Source organism: Calidris pugnax, unplaced genomic scaffold (genome assembly GCF_001431845.1).
Source record: "Calidris pugnax isolate Ruff unplaced genomic scaffold, ASM143184v1 scaffold5, whole genome shotgun sequence".
In the NCBI taxonomy this organism is placed as follows: Eukaryota; Metazoa; Chordata; class Aves; order Charadriiformes; family Scolopacidae; genus Calidris; species Calidris pugnax.
In genome coordinates this window covers 147,542-163,978 of record NW_015090814.1, presented here as the reverse complement: position 1 = coordinate 163,978, position 16,437 = coordinate 147,542, and the positions used below count along the sequence as shown (strand labels likewise).

Sequence of the window (16,437 nt, the reverse complement as noted above, 5' to 3'; positions counted from 1 at the left end):
CTACTCTGCTCTTGTGAGACCCCACCTGGAGTGCTGTGTCCAGCTCTGGAGTCCTCAACACAGGAAGGACATGGAACTGTTGGACCAGGTCCAGTGGAGGGCCACAAAGATGATCAGAGGGCTGGAGCACCTCTCCTACGAGGAAAGGCTGAGAGAGTTGGGGTCGTTCACCCTGGAGAAGACTCCAGGGAGACCTTATAACAGCCTTCCAGTACCTAAAGGGGGTCTACAGGAGAGATGGGAAGCGACTCTTTATCAGGGAGGGGAGCAATAGGATGAGGGGTAATGGTTTTAAACTGAAAGAGGGGAGATTTAGATTAGATATTGGGAAGAAATTCTTTCCTGTGAGGGTGGTGAGGCACTGGAACAGGTTGCCCAGGGAAGTTGTGGCTGCCCCATCCCTGGAGGGGTTCAAGGCCAGGCTGGATGGGGCTTTGAGCAACCTGGTCTGGTGGGAGGTGTCCCTGCCCATGGCAGGGGGTTTGGAACTCCATGATCTTTAAGGTCCCTTCCAACTCTAACCATTCTATGATGCTACGCCCTTCCAACCCAAACCATTCTATGATGCTACAATTCTTACCCATGCTGTCTCTACTATTGCCCTTCAAAGCCAGTCAGACTTTCTCAATGTTCAATTGTCTTTTGGAGAAACAGCTCAGCTTGAGAGGCTTCTTTTCACATTGAGGTTTTAAAAGCTGAAGATGCCAATGTCCGGGTTGATGTGTTTGGAAAGAGGACTAGAAATGATACTGCCAAAGCTCTGCCTTCTGTCTACCTTCTCGTCCCCCATCGTACACCCACTGATGGTACTTCAGAGGATGCCAGACTGAACACTACGTGGGGACTCTTTTTGTCAGAACACAAAGATTTTTTCCCGTAATTCAGTTTCTACCACGTGTTTCACAGTTGACAGAGTCTTACAAAGAACGGAACACAGAAAGTGATTTTGTGACACATCTAACCAGCTGCCACCAAAAGGACGAGCTCACTCCATTTCTCCTTTATCCCCAACCATGGCAATTGTCTGATTGTTCTCTTAAGCCAGTTCAGGGAGCAGAAATTATTCATTTTGCTGTGCCATGAGTGCTTTGCCACTACTCACTATGGGGTCAAATGACTCCCATGGTCATCACAAGAGGCAAGTTAAGAATACAGCAACAGAGGGAACAAAACTTTCTGCACCTGCATTCTTTTAGTTTAGTTTAGATCCTTTCAGTCACCTTTCGATCAATGAAACGATATTGCCAAAATAATAATAAGAATCTGCACAGTGTTTTTTTTCTGATGACATTCTTTCAGGTTTCATGCAATGTAATTGCTGCATCTTAAGGGGAAGAACATGCTGAGAACAAGCACTGCTTAAGTAACAAACACACATGATTTTTAACACAGGAACTACTTCAGTAGAGATAGTATTTGTATAAACCCACATTTTAAAATTTGATAGAAAACATCTATCTCTGATAAGAAATAACTTTGAAACCAGAAAAAGTGCAAATCAATTCCAGTTCCTTTGCATTTAGTCAAGAAGCTAAATGTAATTATTATTGTAAGGAATACAAGCCATTAGACCTCAGTATAGCAACTGTTATTCAAATCAATATTCTTTAACAACAGTGTATATGATTTTCATTTCAAAGATTCTTTGATAAATTGCTGAGAAAATGGTTATTTCCTAGGCCATACAGATGTAACTCCTAACGACTGTAAATCACAATGGGCTTTTCTACTATATTTAGGTACATGCTCCTATTTCTGTTTGCCCTTATGGCATGTCAAGTTGTGCCACAGTCATCACCTTCAAAACAGTTTTTACAGTTCTTTCCCTGTAAAATTGTATTTTCTCTCTCACAACCACCCTCATAGCTTTGCTCTGAGGACTCTAATTTTTCAACACTCCTCAAGTACAGAAAGGGACAACCAGGCAGAACTGGCCTACCCCCTACATCACTGACAAAGAGAAGAATGCTGTAACTTTTCTACTCTTTAATAAAGATTTCTTTCCTCCTACACACTTGCACTACGCTACCCCTTTTAACCACAGTCTTACAACATTAACTCATGTCTAACTGGTTGTGTGTCATGACAAAAAAGGATCTGCATTTGTCTTGCAGCCTTCCCAGAACCACGATTTCCCTACCATAAGAATCATCTCCAGTCCTTGTCCACAGACAGCCCTATATTTAGCTGTTGATTTCCCTACCATAAGAATCATCTCCAGTCTTTATCCACAGATAGCCCTATATTTAGCTGAGTACTGTTAGCTTGGATCCAATTTATTAAGTAATACAGCTTACTCTGTATCCATGAACTGTCTTAATTATTTACCACTCTCCCCATCTTTGTGTCACTTGAAAACTTCCTCAGTAATGATTTTATGTTTTCTTTCAGGTCATTGATAGAAGTGTTATATAGCTCGTGTACACGAACCAATCCCTGAAGAACCACACTGGAAATGCAAATCATTTCTCATTTACAATTACATCCAGAAATATCAGTTAGCCAGTTTTAAATCCACTTAATGTGTGCCATATTGATTTTATATCATTCTAGTTTATTAATCAAAATATCCAGTGGCATAAAATCAAATGCTTTACAGAAAATCTAAATATATGAATTCACCACTATCACTTCTTTAAGCTCAGCTGGAAAGAATACTCCACAAAGAACACAGCAAATCAGGTTGAACTTCCACTCTTTTTTTTCTCTTGAGTGAGATTATGCTGTTTTGCAATAACATCCAACGTATTCACATTATTCTTCCTGAATCCCGATTTCTTACTCGGAGCAAAGGAATGCATTTAAGTGTAGAGATCTGTTGCTCTTTATAGCTTCAGTTTTCCAAATAATTTTCTGGTTTTACCCCCAATCTTTCCTGTACCTGCTTTCATTTTCTTGTAAGAGCTATTCAACGAGTGCAGTAACACAGATTCAAAATATATCTGGCATAAAATCTGATGAAGAAGCACCGACAAGTTTAATTTCTGCAAGCTGGTCTTTTCCTGGAATGGTAGGCAAAGATTGATTTTTAAGCTTAGTTCCAATTAAAGTAGCTTCTCCATTAAGAATCTTTTCTGCCAGCTCTCTTCAGGAATGCAAAATAATGAAAACCTTGTATGAAACAATTAGGAAGAAATTCTTTCCTGTGAGGGTGGTGAGACACTGGAACAGGTTGTCCAGAGAAGCTGTGGCTGCCCCATCCCTGGAGGGGTTCAAGGCCAGGCTGGATGGGGCTTGGAGCAACCTGGTCTGGTGGGAGGTGTCCCTGCCCATGGCAGGCGGGTTGGAATTCAATGGTCTTTAAGGTCCCTTCCAACCCAAACCATTCTATGAGAGGAGTTGCACCACCTCAGTTAACTCTTGGTCCCTCTCTATTTCCAGCTGATCTCTTGGCTTCTATTAAAAACCACTCTTTTTATTAGTACTTATGCCTTCATTATTAGCTAAAACCTACTGCATCAGTACTAAAAACCCAATCGATGGTTAGATTAATTAACAACAGTAAAGCACATAGAAAAACAGAGAAAAAAAATCATCATGAAGAGCTTTTACCTGTGGATCTTTGAAATACATTTCATACAACTGAATGGTCCGCCGGCTTGCTTGACTCCCATGATACACAACCACATTCAACTCTGTCCAGGTGCGGAACTCCCTTTCCCAGTTGGGAATGGTGGACAACGGTGCAATAACCAAGAAAGGACCATGGATTCCTTTCAAATATATCTCATAGAGAAACGTAATGGACTGGATAGTCTTTCCCAACCCCATTTCATCTGCTAAAATGCAGTTTCGTCTGAAAACAATAATGAAAACAAGTCTGAATGATTTGTTCCTGATTTAAAACACAGAAAACCAGTATGAAATTAAACTGAATAAACCAGGAATTTTTAGAACAGCAAGTTTATACTGAAAAGACATCATAAGCTTTTTGCATTTTAAGTAAAAGTTATGATTTGTGATGCAATGAGCATGGATATAGCCATTTTATGTACCTCAAGTTCACAGTGGGGAGGAAGGGGCAGCAGGGGGGTGTATGGACACGTAGACATACAAAAGCTTTTGCCACAAGAATCTATCTGAAATATGCATGTTTTATGCAACACTACGTTATCCACCCAAAATTAGTTTGTATATGACTCCTGCAGCAAAAAGTAAGGCACGTCAATAATTCTAAAGCCTCACTTTAGAAAGTTATTTTAAAAGGTTATTGTTTCAAATAAACTCTAAAAGCATTTCCAAAGCAGGATGTAGCAATAAGCAATATTTTACGTACGTGTTGTACCAATTGAAAAGAAGCCAGTTTACTCCCTCCAACTGGTATTCCCTGAGTTTGTTATTGTTTTTATACTCCCTGGAACTCTCCGATTTCTTCCAGTCATCGGCAGGAGGTCGCTCCTGTTTCAAATACAGCAAATCCCATTAGTGGTTTCTGAAAGACCACATTACTTTACTATTTTCAAATAAAATCCTCTATATGGAGCCAATTCTTACCACACGCTCCATTTCTGGCTCCCTAGACATCAGTTTCTCAAATTCTTCAATCTTAGCTTGGTCGATGTCTTGCTTGAGCTCCCAAGTGCTGTCTTCATAAGGAAGTGAACACCATTTCACCAGATAATGCGTTACAGGCTTTGTTAAGACAAAAATAAGGTGAGGTCACAATTTAAAAAGAATAAAAGTGTAACCTTTTTTAACAGATCTGCAGGCTAGATACAATTCAAGAAGCTTTACCAAGACCTGAATGGCTGAATTAGCCAAAAGGATAAGCCACCTTGACAACCTTACCAAGATTACAACGAGGGGAACACAGGCTTAGCACCGAAACGAGCACAACGCTACACCTGAAATCCCTAAGGTCAAACTAAAATGTAGAAGTAAAACAATACTCGTTTTTCAACTGTCACAATTTCTATGCTTTGCCACATATTTAAACTGTTTTCTCTTGCCAGTGTCATCAGAAACTTCCCGGCAGATAACCCAACCACCACCATTCACTGACAGAGCAATATGGAAACACTGACACTGTTATTGAAGTTTTTTATTCTCCCAGGACCTAAAAGGAGTCTCCTGGAAGAACCTTATTCTGCAGAACAAGTCATTAAAGAGGAAGAAACAGTGAATTCAGGACCTCTTCTGCAATCGACAGTCTAAATAATGTCTAAACTGTTACGACATTTAGCTAAGATTCTTTCAATTTTCATTTAAATTCTGTATTATCTGCACAGACATCATATTTTTGCAGTATTACTAATATGCTAGAAGCTTCTGAAGTGTTTAATACACTCACATTTCAAACAATGTCTATATGACAGCAAATAGACTAAAAGTTTTCTTTACCTCTCCATTATCATCTGTGCTACGTGAAAAATCCATGATTCGATCAACTTCCACATAATCTGGATTAAAAAGCTCATCATCAATCTGTTCAAGGAGAAAGGCAAAAATAGAAAAGATATCTCTATTAGCCCTTCCTGAGAGAAAAAAGTATTATATATTTCACCATGCAATAATATTTTAGGTCACGGTGACACAGAATTTATATTTGGCAAACTTCAACATGTTAATTGAAATGCTACAATTCAGCAAGATCATTCCCCGTGAGGGAATCAGACTTCTCAGACTTTGTTAACTGGGCCTCTTAATTACTGTGTGAAACCTTTTACTGTGAGAGAATGTTTAAGAATATTTTAAATGAAGTGTGAAATTACAATTCACTAATGAGCAATCGAAAAGGCTTATGGCATGCAATGCATTTAGCATTCTTGAAAACTACAGCTTGCAATAAAGAAATTAGAGCCTTGTACACTAAGTGCCTTTGGATTATTTTAACTACAGGAATTGCCTAACTGCTTTATAAGCAAGATTCAAAGATTATTATTTCAAAAAGGGAGAAAAACCACAGCACGCACACACGCTTTCACCAAAAATCACAATTTATGTTCTTTCTTATGCCTTCAATAGCTTAAAGGATTCTTTTGCGTACTGAAGTGTTGTTTCTCATCTTATACTTTTAAGATCCTCTCCAAAAGAAAAGGCAGACAAAAGGACTAAAAGATTACGTACGTTTTGATAGCTTTTTCTAAAACAAGAACAAATTCCAAGTATTTACAGTAACTTGTGTGGAAACAGATTAAAAAAAAAAATAATTAAAAAAAGCAGCAACTCCGGCAATCTTCACTTAGAACAGATGTTAAATTTTACAATGCTGCTCCTTAATGACATGATATGCTGTACTGTTATTCCAAATTATGTATTTATTAGCTTCTTTAAAAACTCACATATCGGGAGTCTTGAAAGTTAATTTAATCTAGTTCTTTAGGCATTAGTATTATGTGATGCAGTTAATTCTTTATAGGTGCCACACTATTTCATAATAATTTCAAAGCATTTTGGATGCTCTGACATAGTGCTCATAGCTGTTCTATACACTCCTAGAAGCACAACACATCAAGTCCTCCTCCCCCCCCAATTCCTGTAAATTTTATCAAAATATGTCAATCAGATGCACTTAATGAGAAACCCATGCTGACTTGATGGAAGTTCTCAATTTGCAACAGGTTTTGTTTAGCTTGAACTATGCTGTAAAAATAAATATAAATAAATAAATACAGGAGCACATGAATTTCTTTTTGTTTTCTCAAAAGACAGTATTTTAGTGAAAGGTAAGCTTTCAGAGACACAATCAGCAGATCTGGTCTTTTATTGACAGGACCCCTGCCACACTACTGCTTATGGCTCTAAGTGAAATTAAATTGATGATAAAAAGCTTAGAATCCCTAGTGAGCAGCAGTCCATAACACAGAAAAATGTGATGCATTTTTCTGGCATAATCAGCTCCTGAGAAAAGGAACCTGGTACTGATTCACTAAGAGTCATGCTTACAGTGCAAACAACCAACTTCAAGGAAAAAAAAGCCAACAGTAAAAAGCATAAAGTCAGGGTAAATCACATTGAGTTTCATAAACTTGCAAGACTTGGATCAAGCATGGTTGTACTTTATATCAGTAGCATTTACTCTGTTATATCACACAGTTGTTCAAAATCTTCTCCTTGCATACAGAACAACAATTCCTTAGAATATTCCTTAAATACCTAAAAGAAAGAAACAAATAAATCGTACTTCTGAAAGGAATTTGTTCTGGCCCTGTTTTGCCTTAAACCGCTTAATCTTCTGCTGAATTCTCTTGTCTTTGTCCAGCTCTTCCACAGATGCCCACTGACAGTGAAGGTAAGAACTGGAAGATGAAACAGAAAAACCTTACTCAGAACTGTGCTTCCATCCATTGCATCCTCCTACGTATCCCACCCGTAGAGCTAGATCCTTCCAGCACATCCGAGTGCCCATGCTTGGAAAACTGAACACCATCTTCTTCATCATACAACTTATTAACAAATCGCCTTTACTGGAAGTAATTAGACTTACTAATGGAGAAACTTGTAAATAAAAAGAAGTCTCACTCAAAATTTAAGTACATACCCCATACATTTAGTGTTTGACACGAAGCTAAGATGATTTTTATCAGGCATACTTAAAACATAATTACTACACAAGACATTTACCCTAAATGTCACTATCTAACACCATACTCTAGCAAAGAGTAGAGATTTTAGAAGTTAATAAAATATGCAAACATTTCAAATACTAATACGCTAGACACTGTTTTTTACAAAAATAGCATTCTAATTAAAAGTCACGAGTCAACTGAAGCATTAACACTGATAGAAAGAAAAGAAAAAACCCTTGTAAATGCAATTCCATGGTAATAATTCACCTTTAAGAAAACACAAAGGAAAGAACAGCTTCTCTGCCAAAATGTCTAGTTCCACTTTATAAATTTAGAGATTGTAGAGAGTTATATCACTAAGAAGTTTAAGAACATGAATAGTTAATACAAAAACTACATGCCAATGTAATAAAACTAAACAAAGCATAATCAAGCTATTAAACATCATGCAATAATCAATATAGTGCAAAAGGTACAAAGGTGGCAGCAGACTGAGAGAAGCCAACTACCTGCAGTTGGCTGCCAAGAAACTCACTTTAAATGAATTTCTCTCTCAGATGGGAAATTTGCTAAAAGTAAACAAGATATTTTCCGTTTCAGAGCCCAGAAGTGAAACAACATGTTTTTAGAAGCCATCTTGTTTGGTATCTTAGACGTTTTGTTGAACACCATTCTTGTTTTTGAAACAAGAGATATTTTTTAATAGTTTGCAGGCACGTTACTCTATGGTTGCAGGTAGATCTACCCAGCTACATAGACACATGCTCGCAAATCAGCATGCAGAATAAGCTGCAAAGTTTTTAATAGCAGAGCTATTAACGGATTTCATTTTGGAGAGAACACAAATTAAGATGACACTATCAAAACCACCACCACCACTAATGCAAGGTACTTCCCCATATGCCACTGTTTTGGTCTTTATAGGTGCCACACTATTTTATAATCATTTCAAAGCATTTTGGATGCTCTGACATAGTGCTCATAGCTGTTCTATACACTCCTAGAAGCACAACACATCAAGTCCTCCTCCCCCCCCAATTCCTGTAAATTTTATCAAAATATGTCAATCAGATGCACTTAATGAGAAACCCATGCTGACTTGATGGAAGTTCTCAATTTGCAACAGGTTTTGTTTAGCTTGAACTATGCTGTAAAAATAAATATAAATAAATAAATACAGGAGCACATGAATTTCTTTTTGTTTTCTCAAAAGACAGTATTTTAGTGAAAGGTAAGCTTTCAGAGACACAATCAGCAGATCTGGTCTTTTATTGACAGGACCCCTGCCACACTACTGCTTATGGCTCTAAGTGAAATTAAATTGATGATAAAAAGCTTAGAATCCCTAGTGAGCAGCAGTCCATAACACAGAAAAATGTGATGCATTTTTCTGGCATAATCAGCTCCTGAGAAAAGGAACCTGGTACTGATTCACTAAGAGTCATGCTTACAGTGCAAACAACCAACTTCAAGGAAAAAAAAGCCAACAGTAAAAAGCATAAAGTCAGGGTAAATCACATTGAGTTTCATAAACTTGCAAGACTTGGATCAAGCATGGTTGTACTTTATATCAGTAGCATTTACTCTGTTATATCACACAGTTGTTCAAAATCTTCTCCTTGCATACAGAACAACAATTCCTTAGAATATTCCTTAAATACCTAAAAGAAAGAAACAAATAAATCGTACTTCTGAAAGGAATTTGTTCTGGCCCTGTTTTGCCTTAAACCGCTTAATCTTCTGCTGAATTCTCTTGTCTTTGTCCAGCTCTTCCACAGATGCCCACTGACAGTGAAGGTAAGAACTGGAAGATGAAACAGAAAAACCTTACTCAGAACTGTGCTTCCATCCATTGCATCCTCCTACGTATCCCACCCGTAGAGCTAGATCCTTCCAGCACATCCGAGTGCCCATGCTTGGAAAACTGAACACCATCTTCTTCATCATACAACTTATTAACAAATCGCCTTTACTGGAAGTAATTAGACTTACTAATGGAGAAACTTGTAAATAAAAAGAAGTCTCACTCAAAATTTAAGTACATACCCCATACATTTAGTGTTTGACACGAAGCTAAGATGATTTTTATCAGGCATACTTAAAACATAATTACTACACAAGACATTTACCCTAAATGTCACTATCTAACACCATACTCTAGCAAAGAGTAGAGATTTTAGAAGTTAATAAAATATGCAAACATTTCAAATACTAATACGCTAGACACTGTTTTTTACAAAAATAGCATTCTAATTAAAAGTCACGAGTCAACTGAAGCATTAACACTGATAGAAAGAAAAGAAAAAACCCTTGTAAATGCAATTCCATGGTAATAATTCACCTTTAAGAAAACACAAAGGAAAGAACAGCTTCTCTGCCAAAATGTCTAGTTCCACTTTATAAATTTAGAGATTGTAGAGAGTTATATCACTAAGAAGTTTAAGAACATGAATAGTTAATACAAAAACTACATGCCAATGTAATAAAACTAAACAAAGCATAATCAAGCTATTAAACATCATGCAATAATCAATATAGTGCAAAAGGTACAAAGGTGGCAGCAGACTGAGAGAAGCCAACTACCTGCAGTTGGCTGCCAAGAAACTCACTTTAAATGAATTTCTCTCTCAGATGGGAAATTTGCTAAAAGTAAACAAGATATTTTCCGTTTCAGAGCCCAGAAGTGAAACAACATGTTTTTAGAAGCCATCTTGTTTGGTATCTTAGACGTTTTGTTGAACACCATTCTTGTTTTTGAAACAAGAGATATTTTTTAATAGTTTGCAGGCACGTTACTCTATGGTTGCAGGTAGATCTACCCAGCTACATAGACACATGCTCGCAAATCAGCATGCAGAATAAGCTGCAAAGTTTTTAATAGCAGAGCTATTAACGGATTTCATTTTGGAGAGAACACAAATTAAGATGACACTATCAAAACCACCACCACCACTAATGCAAGGTACTTCCCCATATGCCACTGTTTTGGATTAAACATTAGGAGTGTTTAAAGCTGGATAGTAACAATTACATCATCTACAAAACCAGTTTTTGAGAACTATTTGAAAATGACGTGAAAAAGATAGTAATGCAAACTCTAACTTTACTTACAAGTTTTTGTACTTTACATAGAATTCTTCTACTTCTACCTCCTCTCCGTTCTCCATCTATAAGAAAAGAATTGTTGAAATGTGAATTAAACCACTGAACAGCCCGATGTAGTTAATGACTAAAAACTAACCGAAAGAGAGACTACGGTCCCCACGTCGGCTCGAGGAGCGGAGGTGTAGGAAAGCGTTCGTGGGGGGGAGGACATGGGTGAGGAGTTTCCTCCAGCAGCTTAACCCAAGTACATACTCCACTGCTTACTACAATTTCCAAGACATGAATCATTTGAACTCCTCCCTAACCACATGCAGCTTCATTCACAACCTCACCCCAAACCTGGCTCTCTGCCAAACCCACAGTGTTAAGTAGAAGCCAAGTGTACCATTTTCTCAGGCAGCAGCCAATTAGCAACTGCACTCCTGAATGCCATATGTATTATTTTTGGCTGGCTCATGGCAACTTTACATTGTGGGTTTTGTAATGTTTTAAAAAAAGAGTTTTAAAGGGGGTTTATTCCTCCATATAGTTAATAACTCCAAACAAGAAGCCATATAAAACTAAACCTTATACCTCTGCTAGAATTTTAGTGCATCGGTGTTCATGGCTTTAGTTTTACTCAATGGTGCAATTAAATTCACTCAGGCAAGATGTCTCACATACAGAGCAGCCAAATTAAATTAACACCCAAAAAACTACATTTAAAGCAAGGTTAAAGTTGTGATATAAACCAGCAAAACCAAGGGCATTCAGTGCTAAGGGTTGAGACTACCCTTAACTCATCCCTAGTGCCAAAGTATTGCATAACATATGGCATGTAATACTTTGTTGAATTACTCCTGAACCCAGCCATAGGACAAACTAAGGACAGTGCACCAGGCACACGCTTAGAATTCAGTTTATGTCACAACATTAACGGGTTGTGTTTACTAATGAACTCTGGAACAATTTTAAATAGAAGAGGATTTTCTGTTCAACACACTTCAGCAGGGACAACAACATCTGTAATAAATACTGTATGTAGCACTAAACAGACAAAACTGTTGACTCCTGGACAAATCACCACCCTCCATAATTTTTATATATACCCACAAATATATGTATATAAAAAGAGAGAAAAAAATATAGAAGAGAAACTACTCTAAAGCTAGAGGGTGAACTGTCATCTTCCAAATTCTCTCTCAAAAGAAAAGGTGCTGGCTAGACATTACTTCCATAGCAGTGCAATTAAAGAACATCAGTATCAGCTGCATTAAACTCTGCTCCAGCACAGTAAAGGAAATGTTAATGCATTCCTAATCCCTGATTTACATAGTATTCCTCCTCTTCCACACTAGCAAGGGATTTTATCATTTGAGCATTCATATCACTCCAGTACAGTCTGCTTGTGTTCCTTTCTACAGGAGAAGGTATTTCTGGTGCTACTTCTTGATTCTTCTGTTAAAGACAACAAACTATGCCCTAACACTAAACACAGGGAAGAAGCTTCTCCGTCACTTACAAAGATATTGTCAAAGGAAAGAATTCAAAGATCACCAAGATCTTCTATTTTAAACCAAGAAAATAAAACAGAGTATTTCTCAAGAAGTATTCATATTTACAGGTCAACACTGTATTAAATAAAGTATTAAAAAAAAGAGATGCCATTATTTGAATCTATTCACACCTCTCAGACAAATTCAGTCTTTAAGAAGCCAACCCTAATTTTAAGACATTTTTTTGAAGAGAAACTACTCTAAAGCTAGAGGGTGAACTGTCATCTTCCAAATTCTCTCTCAAAAGAAAAGGTGCTGGCTAGACATTACTTCCATAGCAGTGCAATTAAAGAACATCAGTATCAGCTGCATTAAACTCTGCTCCAGCACAGTAAAGGAAATGTTAATGCATTCCTAATCCCTGATTTACATAGTATTCCTCCTCTTCCACACTAGCAAGGGATTTTATCATTTGAGCATTCATATCACTCCAGTACAGTCTGCTTGTGTTCCTTTCTAGAGGAGAAGGTATTTCTGGTCCTACTTCTTGATTCCTCTGTTAAAGAAGACAAACTATGCCCTGACACTAAACACAGGGAAGAAGCTTCTCCGTCACTTACAAAGATACTGTCAAAGGAAAGAATTTGAAGATCACCAAGATCTTCTATTTTAAACAAAGCAAATAGAGTATTTCTCAAGAAGTATTAATATTTAGGGAAGAAGCTTCTCCGTCACTTACAAAGATATTGTCAAAGGAAAGAATTCAAAGATCACCAAGATCTTCTATTTTAAACCAAGAAAATAAAACAGAGTATTTCTCAAGAAGTATTCATATTTACTCCCTGATTTACATAGTATTCCTCCTCTTCCACACTAGCAAGGGATTTTATCATTTGAGCATTCATATCACTCCAGTACAGTCTGCTTGTGTTCCTTTCTAGAGGAGAAGGTATTTCTGGTCCTACTTCTTGATTCCTCTGTTAAAGAAGACAAACTATGCCCTGACACTAAACACAGGGAAGAAGCTTCTCCGTCACTTACAAAGATACTGTCAAAGGAAAGAATTTGAAGATCACCAAGATCTTCTATTTTAAACAAAGCAAATAGAGTATTTCTCAAGAAGTATTAATATTTAGAGGTCAACACTGTATTAAATAAAGTATTAAATAATAGAGATGCCATTATTTGAATCTATTCACACCTCTCAGACAAATTCAGTCTTTAAGAAGCCAACCCTAACTTTAAGACAATTTTTTTTTTTATTTCTCTGAAATGCATTATGGCCAAGCCTCTTCGATTAGTTCCAAATCAGAATCCTTTAAGATACATCATGGTTAAACACCTTTATATCAAGGTTTCATATTAGCCAATTTAACTTCCCTCAACAGCATTTCAGTCAAGTATATTTTCTGTCAACTGCCAACTTAACAATATTTTACAATGTAAATCTTGATAAATCCTGTAACTCTCAGGAGTAAAGTGTACTTTTGTATTCTCTAATAGGTAATAAGTGGTCTATGTTATTATATGTTTTACGAGCACGCATCAGAGAGTCTCCTAAATAAAGAGAATTTTGGGGAAAAAAAAAAACCTTTAAAAAAATTCTTACTCTCCAGCATTCATGCTTATGGCCAAAAAAAAAAATCTAATCAAGTTACAATTGCCAGCACTCAGGTAGGGTTTAACAATACATTAGTTTAGGATATATGAGACAGAAGCTTATGCCTTTGACGTCACTGTCCAACCCCTGCTACGCGCACATTTACATTAGCCAGGTAAAAAGGTGAAATAGAACATTTATGCAAAATTCTCCCCAAAATGATTACGCAGACATCTTAGAATAGCACATGGCAGACTTGGGCAATGCAGGACACTTCCAATTACCATTGCGCAGGTGCAACCATGACTGACAATCTGATCCACAGTCTCTGCAGGTAACTGAAGAAATAAATGATCCCTTCCTTCAAGCAAATACTTAAGAGCACGCAATCTTGCACTGCCTCTGCCACAGAAGTGACACAGTAATACCTGCTAATGCAGAAGTTGTTTGAGCAAGCCACTGGGGTGTAGAGACAAGAGCGAGTTTAAAAAAAACAAAAAAACAAAAACAAAACCCCTAAATCCATAACCAGAAACATAAACCGCTAGAGAAAGAGCAGACAGAGCACATTAATAACAGATGCAAAGCAACACATAAACCCCAATCACCTCAACTGATACACAACACTAGACTGTAAACTAATCAGTTTGTGGAAGAGATATAGGCATTTGTATGCAGCTCAATTAGATCTAATTCTCACCATGGACTGCTCTGCAAAAAGAGAAATTCAGATGTATAACATGCAGGTAGGATGTTCTGCAGGCTCCACATCTTTCCATATTATCTACTATTTGTGCTGAATAGCTTATTTATTTCTAGTCATTCCTTTTCAAAGTTAAGGAGCAGAAATTCAAAGGGGACTGAAGCTGGCCAAGGAAATAATTAGAAAAGTACAAAATTTCCTCGTACAAACTGAAGATGTCAGGACCGTGATGGTTTGGAAAGAGAGTGATATGTGTACTTAACACTTTGTGTGAGAGGGAAGAGCATTCAACAGAATTCAAAATTCCACATTAAGAACAACAGGGAAGAACATTGTCTTTTATACTTCGAGCATGAACTAAAGTAATTTCTATCTTTTATTCTGTACATTTCAAAAAATGGTTATAAGTACAGTGCTGCATCATATCTGGAAGCTCCAAAACTAGACTGAGATTACTTTTGAGAAAAAATCAGCACAACTTTATGATAAGAATCCTGTTCCAAAAGCGTATTCATTATCTAATGTCCTCTACTTGAACGCAACATCTTTGTTACAACCTAATCCACTGAAAGGTTTCCTAGTGAAGCCTTTCCTCATGTTTATTTTATGCACTGGTCCTGATCGCAGCAATTTTACTTTGATTAGTAATCTAACAACCAGGGTTTTGATGACGTTAGTAAGAGTGTAAAAGACCTTTAATAAAAGCACAGTTGGATACTTTAGATGTTAAATATTAACATCCTGAAATCCATTTTTTTTTTTTTTTGGATTTTGGAGAGAAGGGTTGGGGAGAAGAGCAGGGAAAGAAGAGACACCCCTCAAACCTGCAAATACAATCCATAAAAAACATTAAAGAAAGAGCTCAAAATAGAGCTTGCCTCCAGCAGAGCTTGCAATCAAAGACATGTAGGCAGCAGACCAACCACTTCCCACAAACTGCAGCAAAATACACACTCCCCATGAGTAATCACACCTTTGTTTGCAGGGGAGAGGAAGAAGAGAGGAATAATTGGTGAAAAACAGCTTCCAATGTAAAGACATTTATGAAAAGACCACATTCTCCTCTCCTGCCTTAGTAGACCATCAGGACAACTAATTACTGAGTTTATATTACGTGAAGTTTATCCAAAAAATAAGCCTATGGTATGAAATACAAAATATAGCTCTAGACTTCAAAAAAAGCCCTAGAGGTTTTCTGCTATGAAAGCTGCAGAAACAGGTCAAATTCAATCACAGCCAGTCATGACACTGCATGAATTTAGGTTTACAAAGCTGTTAACGATGTTAGGACTGTAGTAATAAAATTAAGAAGAAAAAACAAACAAACAACCCAAAAAACACCCCAACATTAAAAAAAAAAATATCGATATCCATGAATAAAGGCAATTTCCCCTCCTCAAATTTGAAAATTAACATTTTGAGGAAAAGAAATATTTCTGGTTAATGAAGACCAAAACGAGTACCATATCTATATTGATCAGACAGCTTTCTGCCCACTGCGGTGTAAGCCAGAGAATTAGCTACACAAAAGAGTCTACAAAATACAATAATGCCCTTTCTGGAACAAGTTCTTTTCTACTTCCTACTCAGAGTTTAATAGTTTGGAAGTGCAAAGGCCAATCAAGTCGTGAAGCAGATTAGAAGAATCCATAAGCAAAATAAAAACATAACTAGCAACCAGGACAGATTTAAGAGAGAACCACACTTAGCTGGAGAGGTTTTTTCACCATCTTAGCCTAGTGACAAGGAAGGGATTAACCACACATGTATGTAACGTTCTTGATCGTGTGTAAAGCTGTTTTAGCTACTAAGCACAACCACTATCAAAAAGACACAACAATTATGGACAAGGATTTTTCTTTACTAAAAAAGGCAGAAACTTAGGATGCAGGAGAGTTTTCTCACTCTTCAAACTCCCATGAAACATCACTCTGAAGTGAAGAGCATCAGAGATTTCTCCCAGGTACGTATATTTGTAAAAATGAAAGTTCTTATCTGAAACACCACCACAAAATAGCAGAAGACTGAACAACTAATCTGTTTTGT

General features: G+C 37.1%; 1 protein-coding gene across 1 annotated transcript in view; it reads right to left on the bottom strand.

Annotated features, from left to right (window-relative positions):
- CHD7 (chromodomain helicase DNA binding protein 7) overlaps nt 1-16,437 on the bottom strand; it is a 113,187-nt gene that overhangs the window by 48,541 nt on the left and 48,209 nt on the right. The window contains exons 6-11 of the mRNA XM_014939642.1: nt 10,620-10,675; nt 9,198-9,312; nt 5,341-5,424; nt 4,495-4,632; nt 4,277-4,398; nt 3,553-3,796 (exon numbers count right to left, since the gene is read on the bottom strand). Coding sequence (XP_014795128.1) covers nt 3,553-3,796; nt 4,277-4,398; nt 4,495-4,632; nt 5,341-5,424; nt 9,198-9,312; nt 10,620-10,675 — 759 coding nt within the window. The remainder of the gene's footprint in view (nt 1-3,552; nt 3,797-4,276; nt 4,399-4,494; nt 4,633-5,340; nt 5,425-9,197; nt 9,313-10,619; nt 10,676-16,437) is intronic.